Here is a 19,577-nt window from a genome sequence, read left to right as displayed (position 1 = left end):
CAATAATGATTTATTTTTCTTCAGAATCGTGATTACAATAACTTGGCTTTACTCATTAACAGAGTAAAAATGTTTAAATTATCATCATATTCTCCTTGTTTGGGATAACAATTGCTACACTAAGGCAAAATGGCCTTCATTTATATTCAAATCTAAAATAAATCATTTACATGCACTTTGCTGAAATGTCTGAGCACAAGCATTTTAATAAAGCATACACCATCAATGTTTTCTGTTTTAAAGTAAGTGATGTTCTTATAAATAATTGATATCAAAACATAAATGAAATTGGCAATCTTAGAAAAAGAAACAGCTTACCAAAGTGGATCAGTTTTAGTAGGCTCATCAAATAAGAAAATGTACAGGCCAAAAATACCAACCACCAAAGAATGGCATGTGGATACTACCCTGAAATTAAACAAAATACACACAAAGATTTTAGATTCTTTGCAATAAAATTTAATTCTGACAAGACACAGAACATTCCTTTTTTTTTTTTTTTTTTTTTTTTGAGACGGAGTCTCGCTTTGTTGCCCAGGCTGGAGTGCAGTGGCGCGATCTTGGCTCACTGCAAGCTCCACCTCCTGGGTTTATGCCATTCTCCTGCCTCAGCCTCTCGATTCGCTGGGACTACAGGCGCCCGCCACCACACCTGGCTAATTTTTTGTATTTTTAGTAGCGACGGGGTTTCACCGTGTTAGCCAGGATGGTCTCGATCCCCTGACCTCATGATCCGCCTGCCTCAGCCTCCCAAAGTGCTGGGATTACAGGCGTGAGCCACCGCGCCCGGCCTACACAGAACATTCTTCACAAGTTACCTGGAAGCATTTATCTATAGGGGTGGAGTATAACGAAGAGTATAATGCAAAATTGCCCATTTAGAAATCCAAAGGCCACAGCTTTAATTTGGAATAAAGAAGGAGGAAGATACCAAGGCCTGCAATTTCCTGCTGGAGAACTGGTGAAGAACTTCTTGGTTAAAAGTTCTAAGACAGATAGATTATACATGACAATAGCTGACAGACTTTTGTGCAGACAGATGGCAACCGGCAAGGCCACTACCCTGTACTCTGGCTCCAACCTCCAGCCCCAACAGCATCAATACAAGGTAAGTTTACTGCTCCAATCAGCTGAGAATGACTTCCAGATCTACTGGCTTTAACAAACTCCATATCCTTAAAACAATTCGAATGGATCATGATATGAAGATGTATTATCTTGAGAGACTTCAGGTTTTTTTTTTTTTTTTTTTTTTTTTTTTTTTGAGACGGAGTCTCACTCTGTCGCCCAGGCTGGAGTGCAGTGGCCGGATCTCAGCTCACTGCAAGCTCCGCCTCCTGGGTTTACGTCATTCTCCTGCCTCAGCCTCCCGAGTAGCTAGGACTACAGGCACCCGCCACCTCGCCCGGCTAGTTTTTTGTATTTTTTTTTTAGTAGAGACGGGGTTTCACCGTGTTAGCCAGGATGGTCTCGATCTCCTGACCTCGTGATCCGCCCGTCTCGGCCTCCCAAAGTGCTGGGATTACAGGCGTGAGCCACCGCGCCGGGCCGAGACTTCAGTTTTTAAAGTACATTGACATGCACTGTTGCACTTGATTCTTGTAACAAATTTGTAAGAAAGCAAGGGTAGCTATTATTAGTCCCTCATTATCATCATTATGAAAGCACTTCTAAATAGAAAAATTGAGGACCATAAATTTATACAGAAAATTTGTTTTTAAAAGAAACACCCAAGTGAAAGCACAATGTTCTCAAGATCCAGGTCAAGTTTTCTTTTACAGAAGGAGTAAGTTTAACATAAAAATATTCATAAAGTTTCTATGAATATATCTTGTTAATAAGATTAATGATTTGACTAATTCCCAAGCTCTATGTTACTTAAAGAACTCTATTTAGGATACTTTGTATTTATCTATACAATAAAGTTTTTTTACCCAACAATTTCAGATTTCTCACATCTTTATCGAGCAGTTCACAAGTAATGAAGCTTCTTTTCATTAGGATAAAAAATGAGAGTACAGCAAAGTTTTCTTTCTAAAATTACTGGTGTGTAATACATTTTCTCTACAATATGATCCCAAATCTTTAAAAGTAAATAAAATATATCAACTAACATTAGGTTTGGTATCAGAAAATTTCATTGTAACTTGAGAAACCAATATACTTGACCTAATAGTGTGTTACAAAATAGATATATCATGCTAAATCAAGCCGTATTTTAAATAAGCAAAGATTCTCACTAATTTAAAGGCATTGACCAAGTATCATTTATAATATCTAAGAATCATTTTGAAATGTGATTAATCAAATTTATCTGGTTTACAAGTCTAATTTAATTTTCATGCCAAGCACACCTGTATTCCATTTGAGCACATGCTAAAAATGTAAATTCCTTGGCTGGACATGGTGGCTCACGCATGTAATCCCAGCACTTTGGGAGGCCAAGGTGGGCAGGTCACCTGAGGTCAGGAGTTTTGAGACCAGCCTGGTCAACATGGTGAAATTCTGTCTCTACCAAAAATACAAAAATTAGCTTGGTATGGTGGTACACGCCTGTAATCCCAGCTACTCGGGAGGCTGAGGCACAAGAATCGCTTGAACCTGGGAGGCAAAGGTTTCAGTGAGTGGAGATCGCACCACTGTACTCCAGCCTGGGTGACGGAGCAAAACTGTCTCAAAAAAAAAAAAAAATTAAATTCCTTGGTATCAAATAAAATACTCCATCTAAATGGTCACACAGCCAGCTCTCTATTGCTATTCAAAAATTCTATACAATAAAAAATATATATAATCTCACTAACTTGTTTTACTGTTTGGTAACCATAGTCGGAAAGCTGCCTTTTGAAAAAACCTAACTTTTTATTTCTGACTCTCAGGCCTCAGATTCACTTCTCTTTTGAGATGTTCTGTGGTAAATTCTAAGCCCTCAGCTGATGGAAATGGTGTATGATTCAGTATAGAAATGTTAAATGTTACTTGGTCCGGTCAAATATCTCCCTCTGTAATGAAGAGGATTAACAAATACCCTGCCCTTACTCATACACTATTCTGTATTAAAAGTCTATACTATATTTTCAGAAACTTCTGTTAATAAAAATTTTGTATTTTATTATTTAAAATTGGATTCCCAGCAAAGGAAAATTTAGATTCTTTAGTATCGAAAAAGAAACTCCAAGATGATACCCAAGATAAAATATTTCAATTTATTTTCAAAGAGGGTGGAAAAGAAATGTTTGTGCATGTAGAGAAATAGCACTCTAAGGAAATGATTAATGGCCATTTTATAATAGCAATTTTAATTTAATCACAAGTAGTGCAAATATTGCCAACAGAAATTATATAGCTCAGTCAAAATGAGCTAAATTTTAGAGAAACATTTAAAATTAGTAGTATTTTAACACAATAAGACTTTTGATGTGATAGGCAAGAAACTGAATTAAGAAAATTTTTTACAAGATGTAACACCTGTAAGTATATACGTTTTCAGAAAAAGTAGTAATTGAGTACAACAATTTCTCACTTTTAATTAAACTGCTGTCTCTCAAGTGGGCATTTCCAGTAATTTTTTTTCCTCCATTTCTTTTTATACTAGATGGCTCAGACCATTCATTGTTTAGAGACTCTTTCCTGATTACTAGAAAGAATTATGTGTGTTTATCTGTATGTTTCAAACTGGAGGCTGAATTTTAAGACATTTATACATACTTTACTCAAAATACAGCCTCCTTTTCCTACTTTGCACTTCTCCACCACACAGCTTAAGTCCTATGTAAACAACGCTGGAGTGACAAGCAGGAGCAAACTTGAAAAAAAAACACCATTGAACACCTAAATGAATTTTATATAATCCCAGACTCCTTTTTCAAACAGAAACTCAGTTTCCCAAATGGTATTTCCTGTGTCACAGAATGGCAGTGATAAGACTAGATAATGCAAAATATTTTTCAATTTCATTTCATTTTCACCTTGGCTTCTATCTCTCTGTACCCTTCCCTATTTCTTTGACTTGCAGCTACCTAACATTCAAATGCCTTTACCTATCCTAACCAGAGTAAAGAGGAAATGAAAATAGCTCAAAATTTACTCAGAGAATGTACGTACCCCCTTCTCTTTCCTCCCATTCCATCTATCTTCATAAGTTAGAAAAGATTTTTTTAAGTAATGGTATCTCTAGTATAACACATTTGAACAATATTTTTGTGCTAGTCTTAAGACAAAATAATCATACTGCTTATTTTTTGAAAATATGTGAAGAAATAAATCTTGCTTTTTGGGTGAAAACAACTTTGGCATGTATGAACCTGATACATCATTGTAAAGTGCAAAAGAAAACAACTAGAGTCTTATTAAATTCACAGTCTGGGCCGGGCGCGGTGGCTCAAGCCTGTAATCCCAGCACTTTGGGAGGCCGAGACGGGCGGATCACGAGGTCAGGAGATCGAGACCATCCTGGCTAACATGGTGAAACCCCGTCTCTACTAAAAAAATACAAAAAACTAGCCGAGCGAGGTGGCGGGTGCCTGTAGTCCCAGCTACTCAGGAGGCTGAGGCAGGAGAATGGCGTGAACCCAGGAGGCGGAGCTTGCAGTGAGCTGAGATCCGGCCACTGCACTCCAGCCTGGGCCACAGAGCGAGACTCCGTCTCAAAAAAATAATAATAATAAAATAAAATAAAATAAAATTATATAACAAAATAATAAATGCTGGAGGGTTCTAAATTATAATGCAATGTTCATTAAAAGATTCATATGCACTGACTGTACACTGTGTTCCCTGGTGTATAGCATTTAACTGCCACAGGTCTGGCTAAGTTGGCCAAGAAAGAAAAGTTGGTACTTTTGAGTAGCTGTATGGTATAAGCTACTCAAAAGTACAACTAATTTCTTCTTCCATCTTCATTTCCAAAGAATATTTTTGTTATAAATATTTCAAAGAACATGAAAGTACTAGTACTCATCCACAGTCAGCTGGAGTCTACTTCATCTTCATACACTTCCTCAGAAACTTAAATAAATTTATCCTAACATCTTTCAATATATGAATTCTTAAAAAAAATTTTTTTGCATGAGATCATCTACTTGTTTTTCCTTTTATTCCTAAGATCAAATAAAAATTTGGCCTTACATTAGATCCTAAATGAAATACTTTTTTGAAATATTTTAAATAATTTTATCTCATAAACTAGTTTCTTTTCATCAATTACATTTTCATATGCTTTACCTTGAGTTCCATTCAATCTTCTTTTCGAAGCTGAGATTATTGAAACCTGGAGAAACTTTTGCTGAAAACCAGTAACTTACAAAGTAGAAAAGAAGTTGAAAGGTGAAAAAGCTGGTACAAATAACACTGATGAACAGTTTTGTGTTGATCTCCATATTTCTTCAACCTGTTAAGATAAATGACAGCTATAAATTGTTATCTCATAATAAACCTAAATTTTTTTAAGAAATGTCTTATAATTTTAGTAATTTTTAAAATTTAGAACAAATGTAAGAATATAAAGAAACTAAGAATTTTTGGCCTTTTGTCTATTTCTTCACCTTTACCATCTATTTGTCATGTATCTTATGTTTGTATTCAGAAAAGAAAAAAAATCTATTATCTTAAAGATCTCAATATTATACGCGTCATTTATAATTTTAACATAATGATATTCAAAATTATCTAAGTCTTAACATTAACAGGGAATTTCAAGTACTATCAGTGAAAAGTATTCTTTTAATAATATTTCAATTAAATGTAGGACAAATCATCTGATTTCTTTATCCCTCAATTTCTCATCGATGATATGAAAGAGTTGGTTACATAATTTCTAAGAAACAATCAAGTCAAATATCATAGAATTAACACTGCCTGCAATAACAAAACAAAAAATAATTCCGTAATAAAAAAACTCATGTTGCAGCAGGACAAACAACATTTAAAACAAAATTACCATCTTAAGATCACCGTCTTAGAAAAGAGCCATAGCACTGTTGAGGCAAGACTATAGGGTCTCCAGGCAGGGAACCTAAGGCTGATTCATACTGACTTCCTAGAACTAAATCAAACAGAAAGGCCCAACTTTACACACCTAGGTAACAATATAACTGGAGGTTACCCCCTTTGCAAGCCCCTCCCCCACTTTTCTGAGTGGCAAATGGAAAATTGAAAGTACCTCCGATTGCTTTCCACAACCAATCAGATGTTTACATAGGAGTGTAACTTTATAACTTGGTTTCAGCCTCTGATTGGTTGCTTTCCCCAACCAATCTGACTAACTGCCAGCCAAGTCTTCCTTTGCACAGAAGCATAACTTCCCCTCCCCCCCACCCCCCATTCCCTTCCCCAGATGGAGTCATGTTTTGCCCCCAGGGTAGAGTGCAGTAGTGCTATCGATCTCAGCTCACTGCAACCTCCGCCTCCCAGGTTCAAGCAATTCTCCTGTCTCAGCCTCCCTAGTAGCTGAGATTACAGGCACACACCACCACACTTGGCTAATTTTTGTATTTTTAGTAGAGACCGGGTTTCACCATGTTGGCCAGACTGGTCTTGAACTCCTGACCTCATGATCCGCCCACCTCAGCCCCCTAAAGTGCTGGGATTACAGGCCTGAATCACCACACCCGGCCTAGAAGTGTAACTTTGTAATTTCACTTCAGCCTCTGATTGGTTGTTTTCCTCAACCAATCAGTCTGGTTGTGGGCCACTACTTCATTTGCATGGGGTGTACAAGAAGTGGCCAATGGGAAACCTGTAGTGGGTATTTAAACCCCAGAAAATTCTGTGACTGGGCTCTTGAGCCTCTATGGTAGGACCCACTCCCACCCTGTGAGTGTACTTTCATTTTTAATAAATGTCTACTTTTGTTGCTTCATTCCTTCCTTGCTTTGTTTGTGCATTTTGTCCAATACTTTGTTCAAAATGCCAAGAACCTGAACACCCTCCACCGCTAACACTGTCACTGCACAAATGAGAATTTAACTTTAAAAACATGCTCTTCAATCACACACGTTCTTGGAACAAAAGGCCTACAGTGCTTTTTATCCCTTTAAAAAAAATTTTTTTTATAAAAGAGCTTCAGGTCTTAACGATCAAGTTAGCAGAAAGAACAGTACTATGCATATATGCACACTCAAAGTGTGTTTTCTATCTCATTGAGCTGTATTGAACAATAAAGCTCTCATTGAACAATAAAGTTCACTTTATTTGGCTCCTAAAAATCTTAGGAATATTCAGACCAAAAAAAAAGGCACTAAAGCATTTGCTCATATCCAGCAAATATAGCATTTCTATGGCTCCATCTTTGATAGAGCTGATCCTCAAATGAAAAGGAAATAAATCAATACACATTTCCAGCTGCCTAATGCAAAGACATAAAGTCACCTACTGAAGTCAATTCACCAGAGAAAAGCCAAGTCATTGACTGCACTAGCAATAAGCCCACTTCATAATCCCTTCCGACCAGGATATCGTAATAAGAATCAGTCTCCCACAGGGCCCCTTCCGACAGAATTCATATGCCTATAATGAATTCTTTCCTCATTCTTTGTGTGTGTGTGTGCGCGCACGTGCACGTGGTTGGTAAAAATATTGATATTACAATTCTTCTCTAGGAGACTCTATTAACTTTACTGCTCTTTTACTTCTTTTTAATTCAACATATGTTTATTGGGTATTAAATTTTTAATTTGTGGCCTTTTATCCTAGGTTTAATATTAACCAAACAATACATAAAAGTTTTGTACATAAATTAAGCAGCACCATAATTTGCTAAGTGGGATGTAAGGAGAATAATGCTTGTCTAAGATTAAAGCAAATAGGTATCTGGAGGCCAGATGGACACAAAATTGGAAAAAAAATATAATCAGTAATGAGAAGAGAATGGAGAATCTAATCTTAAATGTGAGGAGCCCTGAAGACTTTTGTATGCTCTCTGCTGATCCTACAGCAGCAGGTGGACATGGGCTGCTCGTTTAGTTTGTTAAGATTCAATGCATACAAAGCATTTATTTCATGAATGTTAAAAGGTGTCATAAAACATATCATACCTTATCCATTTTATGAATTGTTCGTTTAACTAATGTATTTAAAAGCACTCAAATAATTCACCATTAAAAAATGTATCATTCCCTCTCCCCACAAAATCGAGTTTTAAGTCTTTGTTATACTGGATGAATATTATATTTTGAACAGAATTATTTTCAGGTAAGACTTTGGGATATATGTTGAGAGTCTCCCTTTGAAAAAATGTTTCATTTAAAAACAAAGAGCTCCATATATTCAAGCTGTGACTTCCATTAAAAGCTCAACAGATAGAAGCCAATTAAATTGTTCTACTCTCAGCTTTGCCTCTTAGTAAACAGCTGCTTGCTTAATCAGTCATGCCAAATCAAGAACTAATCTAGAGATCTTTACAAATTTCCCTAGAAAATCAAGGCTTCTGTTAAGAAGCAGCTACCCCTGTTCATTCACTTTAATGCATGAATCAGGCAAGAAAAATGGTAAAAAGTGATAAAACCAAAGGATGTTCATTACTAACATATATTAAAGGCCTGTAAGAGTTTGGTGATTATTAGGTACAGGAATACACAGTAATACTGGAAAAGCAGACCTACTTCATATACCTCTACAGGTAGCTAGAAGCTGGCAGAAGGCTGGGATACTATTTGGCCTAGAGAAGAGCAGTTCAAACAGATAAGGGAAATACTTCTGTAAGCAATTTACAAGAGTGTCTAGACATGAACTCTACAATATAATTAGTCCATCTTGATTCACAGGAATTGTGGACATCAAAGAAACTTTTCCAGAGACCTGTTGAATGAAATAATGTTTATACTTTTCATTCAAGATGGTTTACATAAACTTTAATTGACAGTGATTTCTTAGTAGGGAAAAACATGAAAAGGTCTGAAGTATAGTCATGCACTGCATAACAATGCTTCAGTCAATGACAGACCACATATACAATGGTGGTCTCATAAGATTACAATGGAGCCCGGCGCGGTGGCTCACGCCTGTAATCCCAGCACTTTGGGAGGCCGAGGCGGGCAGATCACGAGGTCAGGAAATCGAGACCACAGTGAAACCCCGTCTCTACTAAAAATACAAAAAATTCGCCGGGTATGGTGGTGGGCGCCTATAGTCCCAGCTACTCGGGAGGCTGAGACAGGAGAATGGCGCGAACCCAGGAGGCGGAGCTTGCAGTAAGCCGAGATCGCGCCACTGCACTCCAGCCTGGGCGACCGAGCGAGACTCCGTCTCAAAAAAAAAAAAAAAAAAAAAAGATTACAATGGAGCTGAAAATTCCTATTACCTAGAGACGCTATAGCCATCATAACACCCTAGTGCAACACATTACTCACGTGTTTGGGGTGATGCTGGTGTAAATAAACCTACTGCACTGACGGTCATATAAAAGTCTAGCATATACAATTATGTGCAGTACATAATAGTTGATAATGATAATAAATGACTATGTTACTGGCTTATGCATTTACTACACTATACTTATGATTTTACAGTGTATTCCTTCTATTTATTAAAACACACACACACCATTAACTGTAAAACAGCCTCAGGAAAGTCCTTCAGGAGGTAGTCCAGAAGGAGGCATTGTTCTCTTAGGAGATGACAGCTCCATGTGTGTTATTGCCCCTGAAGACCTTCCAATGGGACAAGATGTGGAGGTGGACGACAGTGATATTGATCGTTCTGACCCTCTGCAGACCTAGGCTAATGTGTGTGTCTGAGTCTTAGACTTTTAACAAAAAAGTAATAAAATAATAATTTAATTTTAAAAATAGAAGGAAGCTTATAAAATAAGGATATAAAGAAAATCTTTTTCTACAGCTGTACAATGGGTTTGTTTTCAGATAAGTGTTATCAAAAAGAATCAAAGGCTGGGCGCAGTGGCTCACGCCTGTAATCCCAACACTTTGAGAGGCCGAGGCTGCTGGATCACCTGAGCTCAGGGGTTCGAGACCAGCCTGGACAACATGGTGAAACTCCATCTCTACAAAATATACAATTAGCTGGGCGTGGTGGCACGCGCCTGTTGTCTCAACAACTCAGAGGCTGAGGCAGGAGAACCGCTTGAACCTGGGAAGCGGAGATTGGAGTGAGCCAAGATCACACCACTGCACTCCAGCCTAGGTGACAAAAGCGAAAACTTTGTCTCAAAAAAACAAAAAAAATCAAAGGTTTAAATTAAAAAGTTTATAAAATAAAAAAGAAACTAAGCTAGGGTTTATTGGAGAAATAAATATTTAAAATCAATTTAATGTAGCCTAAATGTACAGTGCTTATAAAGCCTACAGTAGTGTTCAGTAATGTCCTAGCCCTCCACGTTCACTCACCACTCACTGATTCACCTAAAGCAACTTCTAGTCCTGCAAGCTCCATTCACAGTAATTGCTCCACAGAGGTGGTGTACCATTTTTTATCTTTTTTCTTTTTTTTGGACACAGGTTCTCACTCTGTCATCCAGGCTAGAGTGCAGTGGCACAATCATAGCTCGTTGTAACCTCAAACTTCTAGGCTCAAGTGATCCTCCCACCTCAGCCTCCCACGTAGCCACCACACCCAGCTCTTTTTTTTTTTTTTTTTTTTTTTTTTTTTTTGTAGAGACTGGGTCTCACTATGTTGCCCAGAATGGTCTCTAAGTCCTGGCCTCAAGTGATCCTCCCACCTCAGCCTCCCAAACCACTGGGATTACAGGTATGAGCCACTGTGCCTGGTCCAATTTTTAATCTTTTATACTACATTTTTAACTGTACCTTTTCTATGTTTAGATACACAATACTTGCCATTGTGTAGCAACTGTCTACAGTATTCAGTACAGTAAATGCTGTACAGGCTTGCAGCCTAGGAGCAACAGGTTATGTCATATAGCCATGGGTGTGGTAGGCTGTTCTGTCTAGGTTTGTGTTAAGTGCACTCTATGATGTTCACACAATGATAAAATTGTGTTAAGGACACATTTCTTAGAATGTATCCCCATTGTTAAGCAATGCGTGACTGTACATTTCTTAACTATCAGCTATGAGAGCTCTTCCCTTCCAGCAGGAGGACTCCCAGAGACAGGGCCCTGGGAAACAACACTGCCAGGGCTGATTCAGTCTTCACATCAAAAAACAGTCCATCCATCTGTCTCTGGTCTACCATGAGTCAGGCACTGTGCTGGAATACAATATAGGGAGACATGCTTACAGTCAGTAGGGATACAAATAAATTGATCCTCACCACATAAAGTGGTAAGTGCAGGGTGCTAAGGGAATGCTTAGAATAAATACCCAGGAGAGGTGACACATAACAGTGAGAAGGTATCCAAAAGTATTCGAGGTAAACTAAGAGAACATCTTCTCTTCTATGAAAATCCCAATAAGATGCTTTGAGGCTGGAGCCCAAAAGAGTCAGCTCTCAGCCAGGCTCATGCCTGTAATTCCAGCAGTTTGGGAGGCCCAGGTAGAAGGACTGCTTCAAGCCAGGAGTTCAAGACCAGCCTGGACAACATTAATGAGACCTCGTCCCTACAAAAAATAGAAAAATTAGCTGGGTGTGGTAGCACATTCCTGTAGTTCCAGCTACTCTGGAGGCAGAGATGGGAGGATCACTTGAGCCCAGGAGATCGAGGTTACAGTGAGCTATGATTGCGTACCATGGCACTCCGGCCTGGGTGTCCACGCAAGACCCTGTTTCAAAAAGAAAGAGAAGGAAGAAAGGGAGGGAGAGAGGGAAAGAGAAAAGGAGAGGAGGATGGAAAGCAGGAAGGAGAGGAGGAGGGAAGAGGGGATGAGGGGAGGAAGGGAGAAAGGGGCAATTTTAAAGGAAATTGACTTTAAAAAAAAAAAAGACTCAGTTCTACTAAGTGAGGTTAGGATTACCAGCCCCTCCCCACCAAAACACGATCACTCACTCATTTCCCCCATTTGTGATTCCTTTGTAAATTCCTTAGAGAATATGTCAAAATACCAATGCCACTTCCATGCACATACATAACCCCACTCCTTCATTTTCTGATATAATCCCCCAGTGAGAACCACTGCTGGAGTGTTTTGCAGTAAAATCCCCAAAAGAAGGGGAAGGGTCTGTGTGTTTGTCTTTAAGGGCAGCAAAGAAGGGGGAAGGTGGGAAGAATGCCCCACTTAGGCTTAGCATTCCTTTTCCCATCCCTGGTAAGCTCCCTCTCCTATTTCCCACATTGATTCCAAATATTCACTGCTCTCAAATCTCTAGTTCTCCCTCTTAAAATAGATGAGGTTTCTTCCCATTTGACCAAGAAAATGAAGGTGATCAGGCATAAACACCTTTAACTTGGCAATGTTTACTACCTCCCCACAACTCCCACTACCTGAACCTTTTCTCTGCATACTATAGGTTCTGCCTGGCTATGTGCCCTGCACCTTCAACACTGCTTATACTGTGTGCAACTAGATTTCACCACCCCCCATGCACCAGCCCTGATTAGTCAGCCATCCTCTGGATGGGCTCCATTTGGGCATCCGAAGGTGCCACAGGTTCTACTTGGCCCAAGCTGAACTTAACCCCAAGCAGCCCTTCTCCATGGTGCCATACCTCAATGAATGACACGGACACCCACAACATTGCCCCATCTTCCAACCTGGAACAGCTCAGTCATCCTTGATTCCTTCCTATACCTTACCACTACAAATAACTGATCAAGAAATCCTAGCAGATTGGAGAATACCAAGTGAAGGATACCTTGATTCCAGCAAAGTTCTGAAAGTTTCTCATGATAGCCTTATGATTAATACCAAAAAAAATAAAAAGTGGCTAGATTAACAAAGTTAGTGAGCCCAAGAGCTAGCTGAAAACTAGAAGCAGCATGTAAATTAATGATCCAAAGTAGAATTGAGAAATATCTCCTGATATTTTATATGATTTTCTCTATTTTGGTCCTTTTTTAGTAAATATTTTTTGTAAATATTTGTATGTTTACTTAAGCTGCATATAACAGAGGTGGGAAAGACAGCTAATACATTAAGTTAACAGAATCAGGTTTGAAATTATCTTTATTAGCTGAAATAATGAATCCCAATCATAAAGGCAAAATATAATAAAACTTTTAAAGGCAATACCAAAGTATAGGACTTGACATAATAGCCATACACACAAGACCTTAGCATTGTAAGTGACACAAATCAATGAAAGACAACAGTAAAACGAAGATACTAAACACACACACACACAAAGAAGCAAATTTCAGGCTCATTTATACTCAGAAAGAATGGACGTGCATCTTTTGATCAAGTATCAGTCCCATATACTCCCAATTAATTACATATCAAAGTACCTTTAGAATGGTATAAAGATGGTAATCTTTAGAAATAGTATCATATCGTAAAGAGCTAAGAAGCTGAATAACGTTAGCTTGGGAACAAGATTTCTTAAAAAAAAACACAAAACAAAACTTGAAAACTGAGAGCAGGCTGGGCTCAGTGGCTCATGCCTATAATCCCAGCACTTTGGGAGGTCAAGGCCAGTGGATCACCTGACCCCAAGAGTTCAAGTTCAGTCTTTTGCAACATGGTGAAACCCCATCTCTACAAAAAAATACAAAAATTAGCCAGATGTGGTGGTGCACGCCTGTAATCCCAGCTACCCAGAGGCTGAGGTAGGAGAATCACTTGAGCCCAGGAGGTGGAGATCACATTACTGCATTCCAGCCTGGGTGACAGAGTGAGACCCTGTCTCAAAAACAAAACAAAACAAACTTGAGAGCATTCCTTGAACATTTAAAGAAGTGTTGTGGCTGGGCGTGGTAGCTCACACCTGTAATCCCAGTACTTTGGGAGGCCAAGGCGGGCAGATGACTTGAGGTCAGGAGTTCAAGACCAGTCTCACCAACATGGTGAAATCCCATCTCTACTAAAAATACAAAAATTAGCCGGATGTGGTGGTGGTATGCGGCGGTTGTCCCAGCTACTCGGGAGGCTAAGGCAAAAGAATCACCTGAACCTGAAAGACGGAGGTTGCAATGAGCCAAGATCAGGCCACTGCACTCCAGCCTAGGCAACAGAGGAAGATTCTATGTCAAAAAAAAAAGTGTACAAAAAAATAAGAGCAGGAACTTACTCTGCATTACTCAAAATTGCACAAGTGGGCAGTTTAACTTAACCACCCTCTAACCCTTCAGAAGTGTCCAAGTGTCTATCACGGAAGTGGTAAAAGAACAGCTGGGAGATAGGTCTGCAGAAGGCGGGGGCCCTAGCCTAACCTTTAGAGGACTCTGGAAACAAGATTTGGGGTCTAGAATTGAACTTAATTTTGGTAATCAGAAAGACAATTCCTATTCCATTAACTTCCCAACATTCTCTGTTATGTTAAAAATCATAATTTCAGAGAAGGAAATGTTAAGTAGGTACACCATGATGGGAAGTACATAGGCCCAAAGTCTTGATTTTGAGGCTCAGTTCTACCACTTGCTAGCTGCGTAGCCTTAGAAAAATTACTAAACTTGCCTTAACAGAACCTCAGTTTCCTCATCTGTAAGACAGAGATATCAACAGTACCAGCCTGACATGGTTGTAATAAGAAATAAATGATATAATGTTTCTTGGGCACTTAGAACATTACTCAGCATATGGTGTGCACCCAGTCTCTGCTTCTACTGTCATCCACCTCCAGCAGCACACAGGACATACAACCTCTGGGCCTGTTGTCACTCTAGTCAAGGAAAACAAAACCATCCTACAGCCACCAGGTCCTAGACCCCTAACTCATGCCTTTTTTCATCAATCAACACTTAAAATGTAGGCAGTGCCCACTGCAGAGATCTATCCTCTACCACTTGAGTACCTCTGTTTTGCTTCAAAGTTCCTTCCCAGTCCATCACCCTCTCCACCTCCCACAACCTTCTACTAGGTCCCTTGGAACTGCTGCTGTACACCCAGAAAGTAGTGTCATATCCTCGGCCTCTCCTCTGAGCATGCTGAAGACACCCCTCTTCTCCTGCAACCCTCTCAAGTAGCAGTCTCTCACACTCTGGAGTCAGGAGATGGCCTTGGTACCTGTCCCGCTTCAGGCCTTATTCCTCCATTCCCCTGCCCACTCAAACCCCCCTATCCTTTTTAGGATCCTGCCATTCAGTTACACCACCTCTTCCTTTCCTCACTGTTATATTCTAATCTCCCAATCACTTCTGCTTACTCAAAGACAGTAGCCCTGGCTCACTGATGTCGTCAAGCCCTGCCATCTTCCTGCTCATTTGATGGCTCCACATCTCCTAGACAACTCAGTCCATTATCTTCACCTGGAATGGCATTTCTTCCATGCCACCTTACCCACCCATGAACCTTTATTGTCCCCTACGCATCATTTTCTGCCTCCAAAATAACACTTCAAGTATTCCCTTTGTTGACCAGGGCCTTCTTTCCTTTAAGCTTGTGCAGTATTACAACATTATCAGTCCACTGACCTCTCAACTTTTGCCCAACCCATTAGCCCTATCCTGCTTGTACATCCCTCTTTAATCCGCTTACATTCCAAAGTCCATCATTTCCACAGCACTCTAATACCCAAATTCCCTTTCCATTGCCAACAGCTGACAAAATCCTAATCCTGAATATGCCCAACTATTTACTCAGCAATCAGTCCAGAACAATCAGAGCTCTGTTGCAGAAAGTCACACACCAGAAGAGATTGAAGCCAGTGTGTGAGAATTACAGAGGGATCAGACAGCCCTCAACACTACCCTGCACTCCAACCATTTGCCACTCCAACCAACCCTCTCAGAGTCCACAATAAAATTCCCAAATTGTCCCTATTCTTTTCAAAACACCATCCATCTACCCCATTCTCAGCAGATGACCCCCATCCTACTTCACAAAACAGTAGAAGCCAATGTATGAAAACATTCACTATCCCACACTACAATCTACCTCCACCTGTAACTATCTGTCTTCCCACCTAAGGTCAACCTCTCTAACTTGTGCACTTTAGATCCATCCTTTCTGGCCTTCTTGGGAATCTTTTGCTCCACGTTATCCTTTACTGTCTCCCTCTCAAATGGCTCTTTCTATTGGCTCTTAAACAGGCTCAAGTTCTCAGCAAAAACAAAAATCAACAGATTTACAACCTCTTCTTCAATCCTCTTTTTCCATAAAGTTTCTCTCTCTTGCTTGAACTTTTACATGTGTTCTCTCTCTCTCCACTCCTTTACAAAGTTCTAGAAATATTTGCCTGTATTTTGTCATCATTTTTCATCTGACATTTCACCACTCCACTCCTGTCCCCATCCACATCACTCTCCTGGAATAGCTGTTGCTAAGGTTAACAATGACTTCTATGTGCAGCTTTCATGCTACCTGACGTCTCCGCAACATCAGATGCTGATCATTTTCTCCTTGAAATGCTTTCTTCCTGTACTTCCATAACACCACACTTCCTCTACCCGGCCACTAAATAATAACAGAGTTAAGACTCCAGACCATCTTCTATCTATTTGTTTCCTATGTGATATAACCTATACCTGCGGCTTCAGTTACCACTTAGATGTAGAAAAATCTAAAGTTTAAATATTCATCCTAGATCTCTCCTCTGAGCTAATGTATATAGCCTACTGCTACTTGATATTACTACACAGTGTCTCAAAGGCATCTCACACCAAGCTCATAACCTGACCCCTAAACTTGGTCCTCAGCTAGGTTCTTCATCTCAAATGAATGGTTCTCACCAAATGTCTTAGTCGGTTTTGTGTTGCTATAACAGAACATCTGAGACTGCATAATTTATTTTTTCTTTTTTTTTCTTTTTTGAGACGGAGTCTCACTCTGTCACCCAGGCTGGAGTGCAATGCTGCAATCTCGGCTCACTGCAACCTCCGCCACCTGGGTTCAAGTGATTCTTGTGCCACAGCCTCCAGCAGAGCTGGGATTACAGATGTGTGCCACCATGCCCAGCTAATTCTTTGGATTTTTGGTAGAGACAGGGTTTCACTATGTTGGCCAGGCTGGTCTCGAACTCCTGGCTTCTAGTGATCCAACCACCTTGGCTTCCCAAAGTGCTGGGATTACAGGTGTGAGTCACCACACCCATCCAGGACTGCATAATTTATACAGAAAATAGGTTTATTTAGCTCACGATTCTGCAAGTTGAGAAGTTCAAGGGGCATGGCTTCTGGCAAAAACTTTTGTGCTAAGTCATAATATAGTGGAGAAGGTCAAAGAGGGAAGCAGGTATGTGTGAAGAGACAAGACCTGGGTGGCATCCCGGCTTTATAATAACTCACTCTCAAAGGAACTAATCCACTCTTGCCAGAATGAGAACTCACTACTATAAGAATGGCACCAAGCCACTCATGACGGATCTGCCCCCAGGATTCTAACACCTCTCACTAGGCCCTACCTCCCAACATCAATACACTGCAGATCAAATTTCAACATGAATTTTGATGGGGACAAACCATAGCCAACCCATTGTACCATACATTCAGATCTGACAGCCAGAAACCCAGGAGTCACCCTTGATAACTTGCTTTCTGCACCTTCCAACTCTGCTACTATATCCAATCTACCACTAAGTCCAATGGATTATACTTCTTAAATAACTATCAAAAAGGCATTTTCTTCTCAAGCTACTACCATCACATTTCTGGACTGTCTCTAAACTGGTCTCCTTTGAGTGAAGAACAGACTGGAGGGTTCCGGAGGAATCTTTTCTAAAAGTCATCTCTGATCATGTCACTTCCTTACCTACCCTCAACTTAAAACCTTCATTTGTTTCTCAATGCTCTTATGAGAAGGACTCTACCTTCTCCAGCCTCAGTTGGCACCTGCCCTCACTTACTGCACTCCAGCTAACATGGCCTTTTTTCTCTTCCTTTAAGATGCCATGTTCCCTTCTTCCACAAGGCCTGTGCACATCCTATTCCCTAACTCCCATCCATACCCCTCCACTCCCAAGTTCACACCCATGCTTCTTCAGCTCTCTTCTCTGAGCTCTGTCAACAGGTTAATTCCCCCATTATCTGCCCTCACGCTGCATGTCCCTCTCCTTTACAGCTGAGACTTAAACAGATGTTTCCTTCTCACAGTGGAATGTATGCCCCATAAGGGTGGGAAATATGGCCATTTTTCCCCTCACCATTAAATCTCCATGCTCAACACAATGTCTTCCACGTAATTTACGCTCAATAAATATGTTAAATAACACAGTTATAACAGCAGACATACTCTTACATGTGTTTTCCATTCTGCAAGTGTTATAGATTCCTTGTTTTACCAGGGTAATCACAATACTAGAAAAAGAATTTTATGAACTGACAACCGTAGTATTACAGCATGAAAGTATATTGACTTCAAAAGTATCTTACTTCCAAATATGTCCAAAAGCAAAAAGTACCATCATAAATGGAGTATATTTATCTACTGTAAACTCCTTGTAACATGATATACGTTCAAAAGTTCCATGTATAACCTGTAATTATACTTTAATATTCTTATCAACTGCAGAAGTACCGATTGATTATTTACCATGATCAGTAGCCCTAACACTCTAGCAAGTAAAAGACTCTATCTGCAAACTCTAAGTCATTTGTAAATAAGCATATCACTGCAGAAGATGTGCTATTTACCAAGCCAAAGAAACAAATAAAAAGAACTAGAGACACAAGAGCAAACACATTCAAAAGCTAGCAGAAGGCAAGAAATACCTAAGATCAGAGCAGAACAGAAGAGATAGAGACGCAAAAAACCCTTCAAAAAATCAATGAATCCAGTAGCTGGTTTTTTGAAAAGATCAAAAAATTGATAGACTGCGAGCAAGAATAATAAAGAAGAAAAGAGAGAGGAATCTAATTGACACAATAAAAAATAATAAAGGGGATATCACCACCGATCCCACAGAAATACAAACTACCATCAGAGAATACTATAAATATCTTTATGCAAATAAACTAGAAAATCTAGAAGAAATGGATAAAATCTTGGACTTATACACCCTCCCAAGACTAAATCAGGAAGAAGTTGAATCTCTGAATAGACCAATAACAGGCTCTGAAATTGAGGCAATAATTAATAGCTTACCAACCAAAACAAGTCCAGGACCAGACGGATTCACAGCCGAATTCTACCAGAGGTACAAAGAGGAGCTGGTACCATTCCGTCTGAAACTATTCCAATCAATAGAAAAAGAGAGATTCCTCCCTAACTCATTTTATGAGGCCAGCATCATCCTGATACCAAAGCCTGGCAGAGACACAACAAAAAAAAGAGAATTTTAGACCAATATCCCTGATGAACATTGATGCAAAAATCCTCAATAAAATACTGGCAAACCAAATCCAGCAGCACATCAAAAAGCTTATCCACCATGACCGAGTTGGCTTCATCCCTGAGATGCAGAGCTGGTTCAACATATGCAAATCAATCAACGTAATCCAGCATATAAACAGAACCAAAGACAAAAATCACATGATTATCTCAATAGATGCAGAAAAGGCCTTCGACAAAATTCAACAGCCCTTCATGCTAAAAACTCTCAATAAATTAGGTATTGATGGGATGTATCTCAAAATAATAAGAGCTACTTATGTCAAACCCACAGCCAATATCATACTGAATGGGCAAAAACTGGAA

General features: G+C 39.5%; 1 protein-coding gene across 22 annotated transcripts in view; it reads right to left on the bottom strand.

Annotated features, from left to right (window-relative positions):
• Positions 1 to 19,577, bottom strand: part of TLCD4 (TLC domain containing 4) — a 113,410-nt gene that overhangs the window by 41,153 nt on the left and 52,680 nt on the right. For 21 of the 22 annotated variants that reach the window (XM_017879799.1, XM_017879804.1, XM_017879800.1 and 18 more), the window contains 2 exons: positions 5,221 to 5,386; positions 319 to 408 (listed from right to left, as the gene is read on the bottom strand). In XM_017879799.1, coding sequence (XP_017735288.1) covers positions 319 to 408; positions 5,221 to 5,375 — 245 coding nt within the window. In that variant the 5' untranslated portion in view covers positions 5,376 to 5,386. Of the gene's footprint in view, positions 1 to 318; positions 409 to 5,220; positions 5,387 to 5,935; positions 6,115 to 19,577 lie in introns of those variants that run through there. The other variant, XM_017879819.1, reaches the window with a different exon arrangement.

This window comes from Rhinopithecus bieti, unplaced genomic scaffold (genome assembly GCF_001698545.2).
Source record: "Rhinopithecus bieti isolate Rb0 unplaced genomic scaffold, ASM169854v2 scaffold_11919, whole genome shotgun sequence".
NCBI lineage: Eukaryota > Metazoa > Chordata > Mammalia > Primates > Cercopithecidae > Rhinopithecus > Rhinopithecus bieti.
Note: the sequence above shows the minus strand (reverse complement) of the source record. Positions and strands in the feature narration are given on the sequence as shown.